Here is a 19,701-nt window from a genome sequence, read left to right as displayed (position 1 = left end):
CAACTTGTAAACCAAACTAGAGCATTGTAAAATCGACACTACAGGCTTTCGGATATTTTAACATTTGCACAAGCGTCCTTTGAACAGAATAACATTACATGATTTTTTTAACCATTATTACAAAGGAATAATTTAGCTGAGCTGAAACTACGACTGCGCCATCTGACAAAATTTTGAACTCATCTTTGTATCAAAAAAAGTAACTAAGAATGGCTACTTGAACTAACATTGATTGATGAATTCTCCACTGCAAAATCAACGTTGGCAGGCAGGTTGGTGCGTCCTGGACGAGGATCAAAAGCCGGAACAAACGCAGGGAAAGCTCTTTTGAGGATAATTTCGTCGTTGGAGCTGTCCGCACTTTGCTGTCCAGCAGCACTGGCTGGTACAGGGTGCGATGCATGGCTCTGGTGATGTCTCCAGTACTCTCCACGTCGACGTCTGAGCAATCCACTGTAATCTTTGCCAACATTCGAAGGTCGACCAGACGCAGAGTTATCAGAGGGCATCCTTGAACTATACTTAGTCGATGCTTTAACACTCAAAGTCGCAGGGGTGTTGGCTGATGTTACATTGTAGGATGAAGACTTCTTGGATCCCGTGGATTGTGAGACAGTTGTAGGAGGCAAGACTGTCATTTTGGCTCGACCCACAGTGACAGTTCGCTCTGATGACTTGTGACGTCCACCTGCGGATTCCATGTCACACGCTAGCATGTCATCTTCGGGGTCAATGTCCTCATCTTCCTCGTCATCGTCAATATCTTCCATGTCCTCCTGCTCTTCGTCAATCATGTCATCCTTTCAAAGAAGCAAAAAAAGTGAACAAAAAATAGCATTTCAATTTATGGCTATGTATATAGGAACTACTAGCACAGCAGACTTTCGGTCTTCTAAAACTTGCACATGCGCATTTAAGTACCGGTTACATGACTTTCCTTAAACTAAGGTGAGGTGGGGGGGGGGGTTGTTCCATAACAATAGATCTGAATTATCACCTCTTCGTCATGGTCATCGAGGTCCTCATCTTCATCGTCCTCATCAATGTCTTCATCCTCCTCCTCCTCATCGTCAACATCTTCATTGTCTTGTTCCTCAATGTCCTCATCTTCAATGTCCTCTTCGTCGTCATCCTCATCCTCTTCAGTCTCGTCCACATCCTGTATTACATAACCATTTACATAATCTTTACGTCACCATTATCATATGTCATTATCTGACACCTGACAACCAGGTAGTCCACAGGAAGTGTGTTTGGTTATCGTTCTTTCCCTATTTAATTCCTTGATTTGCATTCTTATTGCGTATTAGACTGGTGCTCTTCGAGCTAACGAGTTATTAATGGATCAAAAAGATGATAAATTTAATTACGGAACAAAACCATCAATAACAAGTGTCGGAAAGCAGTAGTCTAATCAATATTAATAAAAAAGATCAGGGATTTTTTTATTACCAACTGTTTTTGGACAATTTTAGTATAATTAGGCACTGGTTATTGGACAGGACTATTGAACACTTTCGTTCCTATTGTTTTAACATAACACAAATATTAACTACGAAAACAAAATTCTTAGCATTATTAAAACTTTTCGAAAGCTGTTGTCAAGTATAAACAGCGATCGATAGTGATAAATCTACCAGAGCTTGAAATGTAACCATGATGTAAGAATATTATAGAGATTTTAACAAAACCAAACATCTGGATTGCCGAGAAGCAAAAAAGCAACACGTGAACGTGAAAATGGCAAAGCTATAGCTTGATATATAAAACGGTCAGGTGAATCGCGTGACATCTTAAAATGCATTAACTCACAATTCATTATTAGTCCAAAAATAAGAAAGAAAGCTGGCAGATTGCCAGAAAATAGCCGCAATAGCTTCGTAGATCTGCAGTCTAAAAAAACAGTAAAAAGACAGACCAAAAAACCCATTTGACCTTATCTCTTTGAATTAAAGTAAACAAAAGTCAATTTCAAAGTGAGGAAGTCATTTTTGTGAGTGAGGTATGTCAAGTGTGACCAAAAATGTAATCAATCAAATGAACAAAAAAACTCGCTCCACTAAGAGCAAAAAAAGACGGCACGCACGCATTTCAGTTGAAATTGCATGAATGAATGAACAAAAAGCAGATTTGAAGTGGTTGTGACGTCATATGGTCGTAACAAAAATCGCGACGACGAAATAAAAAAACAAAGCAGGACAAGTCCTGACGTACAATTCAAAGAATTTTCATTGACTAAACAAAAAACTAGACCTAGAACGGACTAGGTGAATTGGGAAAACCATTTCTAGAAAAAATCTGATCAAAATAATAAAAAAGAAAATCAATGTCAAAATGCCTCGTGTGAAGAAAAAAACACTAGCGAGAAAAGGAAATTTGGTTCAAACAAAAAAAATAGGCCTAGAATGAACTATGAACGGATTGGGAAAACCATTTAGAAAAAAATCGATCCAAAAAATTGAAAAACAGTAAAAACCAAAGTGAAATTGCCGCATGTGATCAAAAAACCACTAGCGGGAAGGCAAATTTTTGTTCAAACAGTGTTTTCTCACTCTACTTTAAAATTAGAGCGAAACAATTTCACGCCGCAAAACCACTCGCTCTTTCGCTCCATTTCCTGTTTCGGCGTGACCAAAATCACTACTCCAATTTGACTTCAAAAATCATGAAAATATGTGAACAGATCTTAAAAAGACAGCGCCCCAATACAATTCAAATTCTTTGAATTGTAAAAAATAGGAGCGCTATAATAGCCGGCTGAGAAGCTGCGGCGGCTATAAATTATACACCACATTTCTTAAGTTCTGATTTTTCTTAAACAACTAAGAAGTGCTTTTCACTGAAATGATTCTTCCAAATCAACAATATAAAAACCTGTCCCATGAGAAATGACTTCGCCTTTTGTTGTTCCGATAGACGATTATCATTTAAACTGCGAATATCAATTTACAAAATTATATAGCTTAAGCAGTAACACAGATGTCGGAAGAATTGCTCTTGAACGACAGGCGAGGCAATTTAATTCATCAGGGGCTCTAGCCTAGATCAATTTTTCTTTATGGGTGCAAAAAACTTTGACCCCACCGGGATTCGAACCATTGACTTCTCGATCTAACTCCACCCTCACTAACCACTGCGCTACAAGTCCGTTAATTCTGCTACGCCGCAACCGATTTTATATTAGTAACATCGGAGCACTAGAGATCACTCAAAAATGATGAACTAAAGCGTAAAAAAACGTTAAGATCAAAGTGAAATTGCCGCATGTGAACAAAAAACCACTAGCGAGAAAGCGAATTTTTGATCAAACACCGTATTCTCACTCTACTTTAAAATTAGAGCGCAAAAAATTTCACGCCGCAAAACCACTCGCTTTTCGCTCCACTTCCTGTTTCGGTGTGACCAAAATCACCACTCCAATTTGACTCCAAAAATCATGAAAATGTGTGAACAGATCTTAAAAGAAAGACAGTACCCCAATACAATTCAAATTCTTTGAATTGTAAAAAAAAACCAAGAGAAGGCCAATAATAGCCCCAGCTATCGCTGTGCGGCTATTAATAAGTTCAGATCGCGGTTGAAATGTTATTTTCTTTGATTTTGTGTTGCAGCACAGCATGAGTTGCATCAAACAGTCGTGTAAATTAGTTGGCAATTCAATTGAGTTGTGAGGTCAGTGCAATAATCACAAAAGGCACCTCATTTTCCTTCGTGTCTTCGTTTGAAAGCTTCTGATCCAAGTGCTCGTTTCTCGCCTTCTCTTCCTCCGTTTCCATGTTGGCGTCTTCTGTGGTCGAAAAACTGAACAACCGACTTCGCCTCGATTTCGATTCACAGTCTGAATCTTCGAACAGATCCATTTCACGTTGAGGTCCAAAGAAAACTGGCCGCTCTCGCTCAATCGAAAAGAACTTCTTTTCCTTTGATCGTTTATTATTCACACTAGGGGAATAGCTATTCCTGCTTGACTCGTTCATACGTGCTTCGTTCTGTGACAACTCTTCATTATCGCATGTTTTTTGCTGGAAATCTTCAGCACTGCATTCGGATCGTCCGTCACTTTCTTCCTCATGGGTGCCTGGGTACGTAGTTGCCGAGGACTCAGAGTGGTGCCATTCTTCACCTGATTTCTTCCCACTCTCTTCTATCTCTTCGAGTGCCGTCTATTCGCCAAGAGAAAAATACGCCTGAGGTAAGCAGTTTGTGTATATCAATAGATTCCACTTTAAAAGGATTTTTTATTACTAATGCATAGACAATTCTCATAAGCTTTAAAGGTAACCTAACTTCGCACGAATTGCGCTCAAATGGTAAGCAGCTTTTCGATTCTAGTGTAGCCGGTCTCCTTCCGGGAAAGGGTTTCAGCGGGTGAAACAATAATTTCACTAATCCCCTCTAAATGCTGCTATTAGAGGTTAGCATAGACCACAGTCGTTTGAATTGAAAACATACCCAGCAGCTTTGGGTTTGATTCTCATGACCTCGATTAAGGTTGAAACAAGCATTAGGCAGAAAGAGATAAAAAACAGTGCAACAAAAGTACCAAATTATTTTGAGTGGATTTCCGAGTCAGGCCTATTCATGTATCCCAATAAGAGTAACAGGACCAATAACCATAGTTTTTAGCCTTAAACGATCTCACTAAAATGAATTAGAAATATACCCGGAAGTGCCGGAAAGTAGCAGCAGTTGATTTCCATAACCAAGATTGGGATTGAAAGAAGAGAAAAAAACTAAAAAATAATTTTTGTGCAAACAATTTTAAAGTGCGAACTATTTTGATGTCATTTTGGAGCTGAACGTACTCCTGTTTCGCAATGAGACCACACAGGGGCTAGTATCAATACAAATAAGCATTAGAGATATTAACTATGAGCAAAGTACGAGTAACAGGCAACTCAAATTGGGCTTTATGGGTTTATCCCGTCTCTATTTCTCATTTCGTTTTTTGATACTGATTCTGTTCAATTTGAACTGATTTGCTGAGCAACTGCTGTCTATAAACACTTTCAGCAGAATGAGAGAAGAGTGAAACAAGCCTAGAAAAGTCAAAATGATTTCACGCAAAATGTTGAACAAGCTGTAAACTAAGGTAGAGCAACAAAATAAGTAGGACGAAGTAAAAAAATACATAGCAGGACAAGTCCTGACGTACAATTAAAAGAATTTTCATTGACTAAACAAAAAAATAGACCTAGAACGGACTATATGTGAATTGGGAAAACCATTTCTCAAAAAAATTAGATTAAATAACAAAAAGAAACAGAAAATCAATGTCAAAATGCCGCTAGCGAGAAAACATCACTAGCGAGAAACGTAAATTTGATCGTAACGAAAAACTAGCCCAAAGAAATATGAATGGATTGAGAAAAAATTCGATCCAAAAAGACTCCAATAATAGCGATATTCTTTACTTGAGATCAAAATTTCTTATTAATTCTTCCTGCGGCAGTATAAGACTCAAATAATAGCGATATTCTTAACTTGAGATCAAAAATTCTTATTAATTCTTCTTGCGGCAGTATCGAGTCGAAAACAAATGGACATCAGAAGAACATAAACACAGTAAAGTCAGAAGAATTGCTCTTGAACGAGAGGCGGGTTCAAAAACATTTGACCCCGGCAGGGTTAAAACCACTGACCTCCCGATTGATAACCACATGCACTGCCCACTCGACTATCTGGCCTACCTTCTGTTATGCTGCAACCGATTTTATACTAACAACAAGCTTTACTTCGGAGTGAGCAATAGAGATCACTCAAAAATGAAGAACGAAAGCGAGATAAAGTCACTTGAGAAGTCAAAGAATGTTCTCGAAGAAAAGAGCAAAATGGTAAAGTGAATAATTTGCATAAAAAGGACCAACACGTTTACAATAATTGCTACTAACTTCGTTCAAGAGCAATTAATAATGAGAAACATTTCGACGCTTAAATATATATAGATCGTAGCAGACAAAACGAAGTCTGATTTCAAAAACAATTTTTTGGGCGCAATTAGGGAAAATTTGAAATATTAATACAAACTCAAACCAGACTAACGGCCAGCTCAAATTTGGCACAAAAACCAGAAACATAGCCGGCAGATTGCCGGTAAATAGCCGCGAGACGCTTGTGGCATTCCATGAACTGAAACTACAGAAACAAGATAGGCAGATTGACCAAAAGTCATTCAGTAGACAACTAGACTTTTGGGTTAGACACGTACTGTCACTTTTATGATACACAGAGGGTCTAAAAGGAAGAAGCCCTAAAAGGGCTTTCTTGAAATTGATTTTCGAAAATAAAAACTCAAGACTAATACTCAAGAATTAGGGCATATAAGTTTGGCAATACTTAGATGCACACTATTGGTCTTTTAAATGTTCATAAAATTTGAAGTTCCATAAGTGCATTCAGAGGTCATTTTTTTGAATGAGGTAAGTCACGCAAACGACCTTAAAGCAGAAATGACGTCACGCAGATAAATGTTAACTGCAAAGCAGTAGAAGTCACTGAAGTCATTGAAAAAGTCAGGGTAGGATAAAACAAAAATCTGTAAGACATAAAGAACATAGCAGGAAAAGTCCTGACGTACAATTCAAAGAATTTTCAATGACTAAACAAATAAATAGACGTAGAACGGACTAGTAATGAAATGGGAAAAACATTTCTAAAAGAATCAGATAAAAAAAACAAAAAAAACATACCCGGCAGATATCCGGAATAGCCACCGTTGATTCCAATAAGCATGATTGGGATTGAACGAATAGATATTGAAAAAAAAAAATTTTTGAACAAAATTTTTTAAGTCAGATTTATTTTGATGGCAATTCGTAGTTGAACATACTTTTGTTTCTTAGAGAGAGGCTACAGGGGCTACTATCAACACCAATAGGCATAAAAGATGGTAACTAAGACTTATAGGAACGACGTTCAAATAGCGGGCATCTAAAACTGGGCTTTATGGGTTTATCCCGTTTCTATTTCTGACTTCAATTTTTTATACTGACTCTGTTCATTTTGAATTGCTTTGCTAAGCAACTGATGTTCAAATTCACTTTTAGCAGAATGAGAGAAGAGAGAAACTAGCCTACAAGTCTAAAAAATTTCACGCAAAATGTCGAAAAAGCGGCAAAATGGTAAAGCGAAAAAAGTTCGACGAAGTAAAAAAAATAGGAGCGCAATAATAGCCGGCTGAGAAGATGAGGGCGGCTATTAAACATAAAATCAATGTCAAAACGCCGCTAGCGAGAACAAAAAAACCACTAGCGAGAAATGTAAATTTGATTCTAACAAAAAACTAGGCCTAGATTGAACTATGAAGGGATTGGGGAAACCATTTAGAAAAAAATCAGATCCAGAAAATTAAAAAAATGTATAAACCAAAATGAAATTGCCGCATGTGAACAAAAAAACCACTAGAGAGAAAGCCAATTTTTGTTCGAACACCGTTTTCTCACTACTTTAAAATTAGAGCGAAAAAATCTCACACCACAACCACTCGCTTTTTCGCTCCAATTCCTGTTTCGGCGTGACGAAAATCACTACTCCAATTTGACTCCAAAAATCATGAAAATGTGTGAACAGATCTTTAAAAAAGACAGCACCCCAAAAAAATTCAAATTCTTTGAAATGTAAAAAACAAAGAGAAAGCCAATAATAGCCCCAGTTATCGCTGTGCAGCTAATTTCTCTAGGCGCCTTTTTGCGATTTCTGTATTACAAAAATCTCCTCTTGGTTGAAAAATAGCAGTTCAGTTCAGCTTCCTTAATTTTAAAAAAGCAGCCAAAAGACCAGAAACATACCGGCAGATTGCCGGAAAACAGCCGCCGTTGAGTCCAATAAGCATGATTGGGATTTAAAGATTAGAAGATATTCAAAAAAAAATTTTGTACAAAAACATTTTTTAAGTCTGATTTATTTTGATGGCATTTCGTAGTTGAAAATAACGTACTTCTGTTTCTTAGAGTTTTGGCGTGACCAAAATCACTTCTCCTATTTGACTTCAAAAAACATGAAAATGTGTGAACAGATCTTTTAAAAAAGACAGCACCCCAATAAAATTCAAATTCTTTGATTTGTAAACATAGCCGGCAGATTGCCGGAATAGCTGCGAAAGAATAGACCTGCGTGTCATATAATAGAGATAGAAACAGATACAGATCTAAATTGAAAAAAAAATCGACGCCACTCAAAAAGCTAGGTAAAAAAACATTCAGCGATAAATTGGTAAAGCTTGTTAAAATTCATTCCACAGAAGCCTCTTATTAGGGACCTTTACTGGACATATGAGTTCCTTTGACCTTAAACAAATTCAAATTAAACTTAAGTTTTAAAGTGCAAAAGTCATTTTATTGAGTGAGGTAAGTCACATATGATCAAAATCTAATCACGCAAATAACCCAAAAACTTTCGGTAAAGCGAGTGCGAAATGACGTCACGCGCGCAAATGCCGTTAGTGAGAGGAAGAAGTCATTCAGAAAATTTGACTTTTTCAGCTTTGCTGTGTGAAAAAATGTAAAACGAAAAAAGTGCGTCAGACGACGAAACAAAAACATAGCCGGAAGAATTCCGGAAGCGACTCGAAGCGTCAGAACTTCACAAACAAAAACGTAAATGCAGCGGAAGCCATTACCATTTGTATTCAACCATTAAACCATTACCTCCCCAGGTCTGATCTGAATTGAAAACGTTTGGAAACGTTAAAAAAGTCCGAAATAATTAACATGGTCAAAATACTGATACGCTGAAAAAGCTGATAGGGCTATCAATTGCCCTCGAATAATTAATTCCTGATTCTAATCTCAAAGATCGCGAAAGCAAACGGCAGATAATAATCTTAGAAACTAAGTTAAATCTTTTCAAAAAAAGAATGCTAGTTAAGAATCAGAAAACCACTACAATTACACTTCTAATCACTGCAATTAAGAAAAAAAGAGCATATACTTCTGCCTTGTACATACGCTAGAAAACATGATTACATAGTAATTCAAAATTTAAATTGATCATAGAAAAGACATACGCAGCACAGGAATATTCAAAGGCAAATAATCGTTTAAATTAAAACCCAGGCCGCAAGAAAGTTGCAGTAACCATTAATAAGTAGATGTTTTGGAAAAATCTTGCTAGCAGACTCTCAGTACTGCCTTATGTTGAATGAAATCAATTACAAACCAGAGAAATGACGAAACTCTAAGAAAAAGCTGAAATCATTCAATTTTTTAACAACTGACAAAATCAAAATACCAAAAATAAATGTAGGTGCCAGCCCGAGGCTAGAATGATGCTAACTAGAATGTGAAGAATATGGACACTATGTAAAGAACACCGTAACAAAATTACAATCTTGATTTTTGAAAGTTAAAAATCAAATTAAAAAAAATCAAGAAAAAACGAATACATTTCATTATTAAGCATTCGAGACATAGAAAAGATAACGAGCAATCCGATAAGAAGATCTATCCTCTTGATGAGAACTCCAAAAATGGAAAATAGAAAATACGAAACATCGGAACATTTTGCAAAAAAAATTGTCAAAAAACTTTTAAGACTGCATTTGTGAAAAAGTTTTAACTATTTTTCAAAAACTTAACGCCAAAAAATGATTGAATTTTTATTGAAACGAAATTAAAGTCCATCATGTGGCACAAAAAGACTACTTCTAGTAATTAAAACCAAAATAAAAACAAAAAGAAAACTGAAAAATCGGAAAAAAATCTACCAAAATCGGATTCTCATATGTACAATTTTATAAAACCAAACTACATCGAGGTAGAATGAGGCGTTGAGTATATGAATTATCAAAAGGAAGTTGCCATATTAACGGATTTTTGACACAAAGACGGTTAAAAGATCCAAACATGAAGAAATTAATAGAAAAAAGCCAAAAAAATAACTAAAAAATCAAGAATTATGTTCCAATTTTGAACTTGAAACGCATCTTCAGGCTCTGCATAACACTGTGCTATCAATTTCCGAGGTTGACATTTCAATATAGCATTGAATAAAAAATATTTCCACAAAAAACCAAATTACAAGCAAAAAAACTGGGCCACTTAGACGAAAAAACGGCTAAAAACGGTTATCTACATGTGCCATTCAGTCAAAAACTACTTTTCAAAGTCAAAAAGTCATTCACTAAACGCGGCGCATGATCAAAAACTTCGCTCGCTCAGAAAAAATTAGTTCACACGTCAATTTTACTCACTTTCACTTTTAGGTTAAAAAAGCGTCTGAACGAATAGTACTTCCGGTAAAAAAAAAACCTTAAGAAAACCAATACTCCTCTTCGAGTCGTAAAAAAACCAAGAGCACCGCAAAATAGCTACGCTCAGCTTACAGCTTCGCAGCTATAAAAAAAATAGGAGCGCAATAATAGCCGCCTGGAATTGCGGACGCGGCTATTAAAAAGTAAGCAGAATTTCTGGGTTTCTCGTGAGATAATACGTACAGGTGGCATTATGTCTTCATCAACTACACTACGCGATGAATGTCGCATTCTCAACTGTTCCTCTCTCTCGCTCTCACTCTCGGCCATCATCCTGTGCATTCTCCTCCTCTCCTCCCTCTCTCGCTCCTCATCGTCCATATCAGCGCCATCCTCTCCATGATCGGCATTGTTATCTGTGTCTTGGTTCAGCAGCGACGTATCCTAAAGCAGTTCTACCATTGCAAATGAAAAATCTCGACCTTTTGGATTTACTAGCTAAGATCTCACAAATCTTTTATCCACACTACTTCAATTGCGTGCGATATTTTCGTAACATTATGATGTGCAATAATAAGAGCAAATGTATTGTAACTGAAGTGCATAAATGTCATTGGGGGTAATCTGACGTATTATTAGCTCAATTGTCTTCATTTACTTCCGGGGATGCCTAAATAGCAGCACGATTCCAACATCTGTCTGTTATCTTCACATTAGCCAACACCTGTCGTATAACATGGCTCAATCAGCAAAAAAAGAAACAGCCGAGGAGAATACTACTCCCTGCAGAGCCTTTCAGGGACAAACCTACACCAGAAACTCCCTCACACAGGATATATGCGGATCGTTTCGGAGACTCCCTGCTCAGAATTGACAATTTCCTTTAGATAAATAAACCATGCGATAATTCAACACCGCAAATTCGATACTCAAATCAGATTACACAGCCGCGCCCCTGATATAGACGGAGAACAAAAGCCCAATTACTGCAGAAATTTGATCCCAAGATGAATAGAACGCTTTCCACGCAGTTTCAAATTTAATCAGTTACTATATCTAACCAAATAATAGCCACATGATAAATTTTTGTCAGCATATCGCAGGATAACAGTGCTAATATAAGGACAAACTAGCACATCATCAGTCCCAGATTTACATGGGACAGCGAACTAATGTTACTGTAGCAGCTTGACAGCTGGTTTGCTACCTTAGCTGCATTTCCTTTGGCCGTTCTCATCTGGTAACCACGTGGTTTTATTTTAGGACAAGGGATATCAAAATTAGCGATGTCATTATGTGATTGATTGCCTTTCCACAAGTGTCTGTGGTGCCGCGAATTCTCTGCATCCACACCGTCATGGATGATAAGCGGTCCATGGGTTAGGGAGAACGGGAGGGAAAACCACCCCCCCCCCCCCCCCGAGAATAAGGCGCATGGAAGGGTCCATTATTGCGTGCAGTGCGGTTGTGTTGGACTTATAATAATTTACTCTAACCACTTGTCCTCCTCAATTCGTCAGTGCAGCAGGCCCTGGATCCGTTAGCACTAGAGATCCGTTAGCACTGTCAGCGATTAATATTTTGGTATGTCTCAAGTTAATCTTCGTCACAATTGGGACAGCAGTTCGAACAACAGCTGCCAATATACGGCTGAAGAATGAGAAGAGGAACAGACAGTATCCCGTTATAAGTTGTGGCAGTCGGATACGGGTAATAAGTGCCATTGTCTGGTCATATTCTGGCTTTTTCTGTGGCCCTCTGTTGAGTGTTCTCCTATCTTACCCAAATGCATGTGGAATGTGCTTTGAACGAATTTTTCAGGCATATCTATTTTATGTGTTACTCGATTATTTTTTGTTGGCGGTGCGCAACTTCACACCCCCCTATAAGTATAAATGAATCCAGGTGTCAGGGAACGGTTTGTCAGTTTGTTGTTAGGGCAAATTCATGATTGGTACGGAGGCTCTGATAGCTACCGATAAAGAATTGCTGCACCAGTATTATCACGTGAGCTTTTATTGGCAGCATGCTGCGTTTAATTGCGTAGGTCGATGATATCGCTTGCTTAATAACCAGTTACGGCCAGCGGAAAACTATTGTCGATATTGCAGTTGTTTCCATTTAGTATTACTGATTGTCGGGAACATATTGGGGTAAACAAAGTTCAGGAAATTGCATTGTATGTCAACATGTAAATCTCTTCTAAGTTAATTTTTTTTCAACTTACTATTTTATTGCAGCTTTACTTTCGTAGTTTTGATGTTTTTCCAAAATTAAGCAAGTTGTCAAAAAAAAAACCCGTAATCCTAACTTTACCATTCAACGGCATTGGCGTGCTGTTGATGAAAAAACGAAGAAAAAAACTTGCCTACTTACTCTTGGCGGTGAAAAATTGCCCCAAATTTTCAGTTGACACTAAAAGTTCTGGTTTTGAGCCAGAATTGCAGTTGGTTCAGGTATGGTTATAATTGGCCCTCTGAGCTAGACTCAACCAAACTTGAGTCTCCATAGGAAGCGCCCTTTGGAGCTATGTGTAGCTCACTCGCGTAGATACTGGAGAGCATTGACTAGAGGAACTCGCCTTGGGAGAAGACGCAGTGTTTAATTTTCCCTTACTCACAGTTTTGTTGCAATCCATGTAAGAGAACCTGCCTAATGAAAATGAAGCGTCCTACTATTCCGTGCAGCTCGCCATGGAAGCTTCCAGTATATCGCTTGGTAATAAGTGAAACTCTAATTTAAACCAGGAAAGCTGTGGTGAGATCCAGGGATACTAGGAGTACAAGATTTAATTTAGTTCAGACATTTTTGATGATTTTTAAAACGTCGTTTAGGGCCAACATTGTTGAGTCATCAGGTGTAAAGCCATGCTGATGCTGTTTAAGTGTACTCAAAAAAAATATTTATCAATATTTTTCAATTATCAGATATTGGAGACAGGAGTACTATAGGTTTCCAGCTTTCTTCATTTTTTTTAAATGTTCGGAAATATTGCTTTATGAACAGACAAATTAATGCTTTCCGTCAGGTATCAGCGAGCAATGGGGACGAGATGACGCATGTGAATTGGCACTATTTTATCTAGGCAGAGCGTTCTACTTCTCTTGGTTCTTCAATTGGATTGTTTCATGTTTTTGGATTGTTAAACTCGGCTCAAGAGTTTACACTATTTCCCACCCGCTATTTCAATCTCTCGGGGGACGTTGGAAAACAATATTCCCATGGTCAGTGATTCAATGATAAATAGCGGGAAAAATTGGCATTGAGGCATATGGAATCGAATGACATATCCCAAATCATTAACTTGAATAGCACTTGTGACTATCCTTGCACCTGGCACAGTATCAACTCAAAGTTGACCAAAACTGGATTTGAACCATCATTTGTCACCTATTTGCTCCATTATTTGCAAGCTTAGTGTGGTGTTCCGCTATCGAAACTGGTTTCGCTTACGTCTTTCTCTTCTTTTTATTTCTCAAGATCTTTTTAGCCGAGTTTATTTTGAAAAAGTAGATCTTCCAATCTAAGATATGCCAAACGTATCTGATCTACATTTGTTTGTACTTTCAGCCTCGTAACCAACCACATCACATTCTTATGCTTAATCCTAATGGAGCAGTCGTAATCATGGATGCTTTTATATTCCTAGAATGCTGCTCTACTGTCTAACCTGCAAGGGTGTAGTAGCAGTAGAGGACATAACATGTAGCTCTGACTCATCGTCATCATCATCGTCATCTTCATTTTCATCACCCTGCTCTACTTCCGGATCTTCCTCCTCTTCTCTCATCTCCATTGGAGTATCCTGTCTGTTGTCTTCGTCCGCTCCTCCCGATACCTAAGACATAACTAGTTTTCACATCGTTTGTTAAATCGTTAATAATAATTGTGGTTTCTGCGTAATCGCAGCGGAACAGCATTAGGCCTACAGTAGCCTGTTCTCAGCTGCCCTTTTTCTTATTAACAGCACAGATAGTTTTTATGTATCAGTTTGCAAGACAGATTATAAGATTTTAAGAATTGAAGTTTGATCCGACTAATTATCCTGTTCCATCATTGATCGCAGTTTAACAGTTTCAATCAAACAGTATAGGTATGATTGGATTTTCATAACGCATGATCTAAAAGGTAGCACCACGCATCACTTATTTGTTATAAACCTAATTTTATAATTATATCGCGGAATGAGCAACGTGAAGCATTTTCATAAATTATCTTTTCACCTGGCAACTGTCACCAAATAGAACAGAAGCTGTGATTCCTTCAGACAAGCTCATCACATGTTGAGCAGTTGTGGAGTCCATGGTGGAGTTGTTGTTGTTACTGTGTGCCTGCAAGAACTCTCTGAATACACTCTCAGCACTACTAACGTCCCTAGTTCCGTCTGCAGTAGCCACGGCTGTCGACTCATCTGTTTCTATGTCTTCAATATCCAGACAAACTCCGGGACGCCCACCAAGTCGAAGACTCTCCAGGCCTAAACATTTAGTACTTTATCTTCAGACTCACTATTTTTGAGCACAATAAGCAGAGATAGCAACAATAGAATCTCTCAAGAAAGGAGGCTTATGAGAAGCAATCTCTAGAAAGATGAAGTATGACACGAGGCATCAGAACATAAGCATCATTAATTTATGGGCAAAGCTAAATTATAGATGATTTCCTTCTTAATTCTGATATGCCTCTTTCAGAATTTAAAAACTACAACTACTTTTTAACTTCTGGATGACTTCTACTTTTACATATTTACAATGTGATCAGAGCCAAATTATACAAAGCAGTTCAACAAAGTTTATTTACTTGCTAGATGTCAAGTTTATATGAAATTCCTCACCGGTTGAATTTAAGACATCTGGTACAGAGGGAGGGCAAAACAACAGGCCACCAATACCAGTCTCATCACTGTCGTCAACAGCCGAAGTCGAGGATTCCACTACCAGTTTACTGCTCGAATCCCCCTCACTTCGAGCTGAGGACGTTGTCGTAGTCTCAGCCAGCCTCTGTTGTTCTGCTGACGTCGGCAGATGTTCAGACATCATTTGGGCTGCCATCGCCTCCTCGTATTCGTCGATCTCGGAGAAGAAGTCACTCATCGACTTTGCATCTGTAAAGCAATCAACTGTCAGAAGACAAGCAACGGTATATAAAACAAATAATGTGATCATGTAAAATAGATATAAATATGCATATTTCCTTTCCCAATGCTGAGAATAGTTTTTACAACCCAAAATCTGTTCCTGCAAACTATGGTAACTCTCTTTTAGGGCAACGAATTGTTTTTTTCTTTAGTTTGATTCTAAGTCGTCCACTGCTGGTTTTCTGTTTTTTAAATCAAAATCTTTCTCGAAACCTGACCTTTTAAACATTTCAGTAAGGATGTTTTAAAAATATCCTGTAGAATGTCGAACCAGACTATGTGCCGTATAGAAACATACCCGGCATATTGCCGGAAAATAGCCGCCGTTGATTTCAATAAGCATGGTTGGGATTGAAAGAATAGGTATTGAAAAAAAATTTTTTGTACAAAAACATTTTTTAATTCCGATTTAATTTGATGAAATTTCGTAATTGAACATACTTCTGTTGCTTAGAGAGAGGCTACAGGGACCACTATCAATACCAATAATCATAAGAGATGGCAACTAAGACTTATAGGAACGACGCTCAAATAGAGGATATCTAAACTTGGGCTTTATGGGTTTATCCCGTTTCTATTTCTGACTTCAATTTTTTATACTGACTCTGCTCATTTTGAATTGCTTTGCTGAGTAACTGATGTTCAAAATCACAATTAGCAGAATGAGAGAGGAGAGAAACTAGCCTAAAGAAGTCAAAAAGATTTCACGCAGAATGTCGAAAAAGCAGCAAAATGGTAAAGCGAAAAAAAGTTCGACGAAGTAAAAAAAAAATAGGAGCACTATAATAGCCGGCTGAGAAGATGAGGGCGGCTTTTTGATGGCAGTTCGTAATTGAACATACTTCTGTTTCTTAGAGAGAGGTTACAGGGAACACTATCAATACCAATAAGCATAAGAGATGGCAACTAAGACTTATAGGAACGACGCTCAAATAGAGGATATCTAAACTTGGGCTTTACGGGTTTATCCCGTCTCTATTTCTCATTTCGTTTTTTGATACTGATTCTGTTCATTTTGAATTGCTTTGCTGAGCAACTGATGTTCAAAATCACTATAAGCAGAATGAGAAAAGAGAGACACTAGCCTAGAGAATTTCACGCAAAATGTCAAAAAAGCGGCAAAACGGTAAAGCAAAAACATAGCCGGCAGATTGACAGAAAACAGCCGCAATAGATTCGTAGATCGGCAGTCTAAAAAAACAGTAGAAAAGACAGACCAAAAAATTGTCTTTTCATTGAAGGCTGATCTGTTATATTTTGATCTGTATAAGGTATTGCTGCCTCTATTAGCGGATCTCAAATTACCTTAATTTAGAGTGACACACACCCATTTGGCCTTATCTCTTTGAATTAAAGTAAATAAAAGTCAATTTCAAATTGAGAAGTCATTTTTGAGAGTGAGGTAAGTTAAGTGTGACCAAAAATTTAATCACGCGCATGAACAAAAAAACTCGCTCCACTAAGAGCGAAAAATGACGTCACACATGCACTTCAGTTGAAATTGCATGAACGAATGAACAAAAAGTGGCTGTGACGTCATATGCTCGTAACAAAAATCATGACGAAATAAAAAACATAGCAGGACAAGTCCTGACGTACAATTCAAAGAATGTTCATTGACTAAACAAAAAAACTAGACCTAGAATGGACTATGAGTTAATTAAGAAAACCATTTTAAAAAAATCGGAACCAAAAAAATAAGAAAAAAACAGAAAATCAATGTCAAAATGCCGCATGTGAACAAAAAACCACTAGCGAGAAAGTAAAAATTAATTCAAACAAAAAAATTAGGCCTAGAATGAGCTGTGAATGGATTGGGAAAACTATTTAGAAAAAAATCCGATCCAAAAAAAATGAAAAAACAGTAAAAATCAGAGTGAAATTGCCGCCTGTGAACAAAAAACCACTACCGAGAAACCGAATTTTTGTTCAAACACCGTTTTCTCACTCTACGTTAAAAATAGAGCGAAAAAAATTCACGCCGCGAAACCACTCGCTTTTTCGCTCCATTTCCTGTTTCGGCGTGACCAAAATCACCACTCCAATTCGACTTCAAAAATCATGAAAATGTGTGAACAGACCTTAAAAAAAAGACAGCGCCCCAATACAATTCAAATTCTTTGAATTGTAAAAAACCAAGAGAAGGCCAATAATAGCCCCAGCTATCGCTGTGCGGCTATTAAAAAAGTTCGACGAAGTAAAAAAAATTAGGAGCGCTATAATAGCTGGCTGAGAAGATTAGGGCGGCTATTAAACACAGAAAGAGCTTTAAACAATTTGAATTGGTTATTTCAATTCAGTAAGATTCCTAGCTCTTAACAACGTTTATTCACAAAACAGTGTCATTCATTCACATTGGAAGGATTAAGAGTAATACTAGGCGACAATAAATCAGCGTTAAAATTCCTTTGAAATGTGAGAAGTTATTTATGAAAAACTGGTCACGCAATTGAGATAAAATTCTGATGTGTAACAAATGACGTCACGTATAGTAAAAAAGCGGAATAAACATATGGGTGTTTCAGTTCAGGTTTCCATCCTCACAAATTGCAAAATAACAAGGAGATTCAAACGAACAGTAACCATGGAAAAAATTTATCTACAAAATTTTTTGATCTTTGCATCTGAAAAAGTTACAAAAAAAGCAACGGTTTCAGGACAAAATACCCAATGCCAAAATAGGCAATGTGACAAAATACCCAATATTTTGTCCTAATGTTGACACCACCAGAACGATTATTTAGCATAATATTTAACTAGAGCATTTGGTCGTCTGCCTCAGTAGGACTTGATATGAAACTATAACAACCAATAAATTATCAGCTGAATGAGAAAACATGCTTTTAATATTGAGTACTAATTTATAATCAGATTATTGAATGAAAAGATCAAAGGGAACAAATGGGGCACATAGAACCTCTCTTCAAGATCTCTCAAAAACGTTTCCACCATTTTTCTTTCTTTCTTTTACACGGCTAACGAGCTTCAAAACCTACAAATGCGACAGATTAAAAAAATCATAGACAGACACTATTTAAAGTCACAAGGAATTTTCACATATTCACCAGAAATTTCACATATCCAGAATTTAGAGGTATTAAACATAACCGACTAACATCGGGAAATTTTTGTCAACCGACTGTCTTTGTCAGTAGCTAGCTACGTTTTAGTGAGATAGCTTTAGCTTAATTATTAAAGGTGCGGGGTGTGAGCGGGGCGGGGCGCATGGGGTGGAGGTGCGGGGCTACACAGGGGGGGGGGGGGGCTATATTGTATAATTAATTTTTATCATATGAGCATTCAAGCCCTATACTAGCCTATCAAAGGGAAACTTCCATCGCCCGCACCAGTATTGTTGGGGTCTAGACCACTTTTTCTCCCACCAGCAGAGAGCAATTCCATGTCTGAGTCACTGGATCCAAATCGGTGCAACCTTCCGCCACTCACATCAATTCCTGGGGGTCCATCAATTCCGCTTCCAGCCATCTACACAAACAATCGTGTAGAAGCCTCATTTTAGTACCCAAACCGATACCTTTGGTCACACAGTGAATACATTTCAGCTCATAGGAACATTAAATGCTGTTCTATAGGTCAATATGATGACATCTATGACGATAGATATCGTCAAGAGTTCTGACTTTGCTTATTGGAACAAAACTGACAAGCACATAACTTAGTCACGAGCACTCTTACTTTCTAGTGTCTTCCTATAATATTTTTCAAACATCAAAATACGACCTTCAATAAAGCAGTGATCCTATACACGCAAAAGCAAACAAATCATCTTAACCAATTTAAAAATTTCGGTCTTCAAAAAAACAACCAATAAGAAAAATACTTTATATAAATTTTAAAACCACGCGTCTTTAGAATGCGTACACAGAACGAACTTTGGCAAAAGTCAGAATTTTTTGAAAGCAAGGGCGTCAAAGTAAGAATAAGCAGACAAACTACATACTAAAATCCTTAACATCATCAAAAACAAATTTAGAATTAAAACTATTAGGTGAAAAAAGAAAATAAAGGAACATGAAGACAAGACTAAAAAAAGTTACATAAAAATCTTTTAAAATCAATTAGTATCCAAGACAAAAAAGCGATAGCCGCATTAAAAGGCCAAGGAGAATTGTTATTTATGAGACAACGCGACAACACCAAAAGAAAAGCAACAAAGAAGGCAAGACTAAAAAACACGGAATAGGAAAATAAATAGTTTAAAACTCATGAATTCAAGTCGTTATACACCCCCGCTATGAATTCAAGTCATTAATTAGATTCATTTAGGCTTCCCAACCGATGAAAACTGTCATTAAGGAGACTAAGTCACAAAATAAAACGAATTACAAAACAGAAAAGAACGAATCATTCAAAT

The 19,701-nt window shown here is 37.3% G+C and overlaps 1 protein-coding gene across 1 annotated transcript in view; it reads right to left on the bottom strand.

The window, feature by feature from the left end:
* LOC142357775 (uncharacterized) overlaps positions 1 to 18,812 on the bottom strand; it is a gene marked incomplete at its 3' end in the record, with an annotated part of 41,738 nt that extends 22,926 nt beyond the window's left edge. The window contains exons 1-8 of the mRNA XM_075409311.1: positions 18,644 to 18,812; positions 15,024 to 15,293; positions 14,413 to 14,666; positions 13,860 to 14,027; positions 10,433 to 10,633; positions 3,699 to 4,163; positions 998 to 1,159; positions 228 to 800 (exon numbers count right to left, since the gene is read on the bottom strand). Of these exons, the coding sequence (XP_075265426.1) occupies positions 228 to 800; positions 998 to 1,159; positions 3,699 to 4,163; positions 10,433 to 10,633; positions 13,860 to 14,027; positions 14,413 to 14,666; positions 15,024 to 15,293; positions 18,644 to 18,812 (2,262 nt within the window). The remainder of the gene's footprint in view (positions 1 to 227; positions 801 to 997; positions 1,160 to 3,698; positions 4,164 to 10,432; positions 10,634 to 13,859; positions 14,028 to 14,412; positions 14,667 to 15,023; positions 15,294 to 18,643) is intronic.
* Between the last annotated feature and the right edge of the window lie 889 nt (positions 18,813 to 19,701).

This window comes from Convolutriloba macropyga, unplaced genomic scaffold, assembly GCF_964194025.1.
Source record: "Convolutriloba macropyga unplaced genomic scaffold, txConMacr16.3 SCAFFOLD_1607, whole genome shotgun sequence".
Lineage (NCBI taxonomy): Eukaryota > Metazoa > Xenacoelomorpha > Acoela > Convolutidae > Convolutriloba > Convolutriloba macropyga.
The sequence above is the reverse complement of the archived record's forward strand: the minus strand, read 5'-3'. Positions and strand labels throughout refer to the sequence as shown.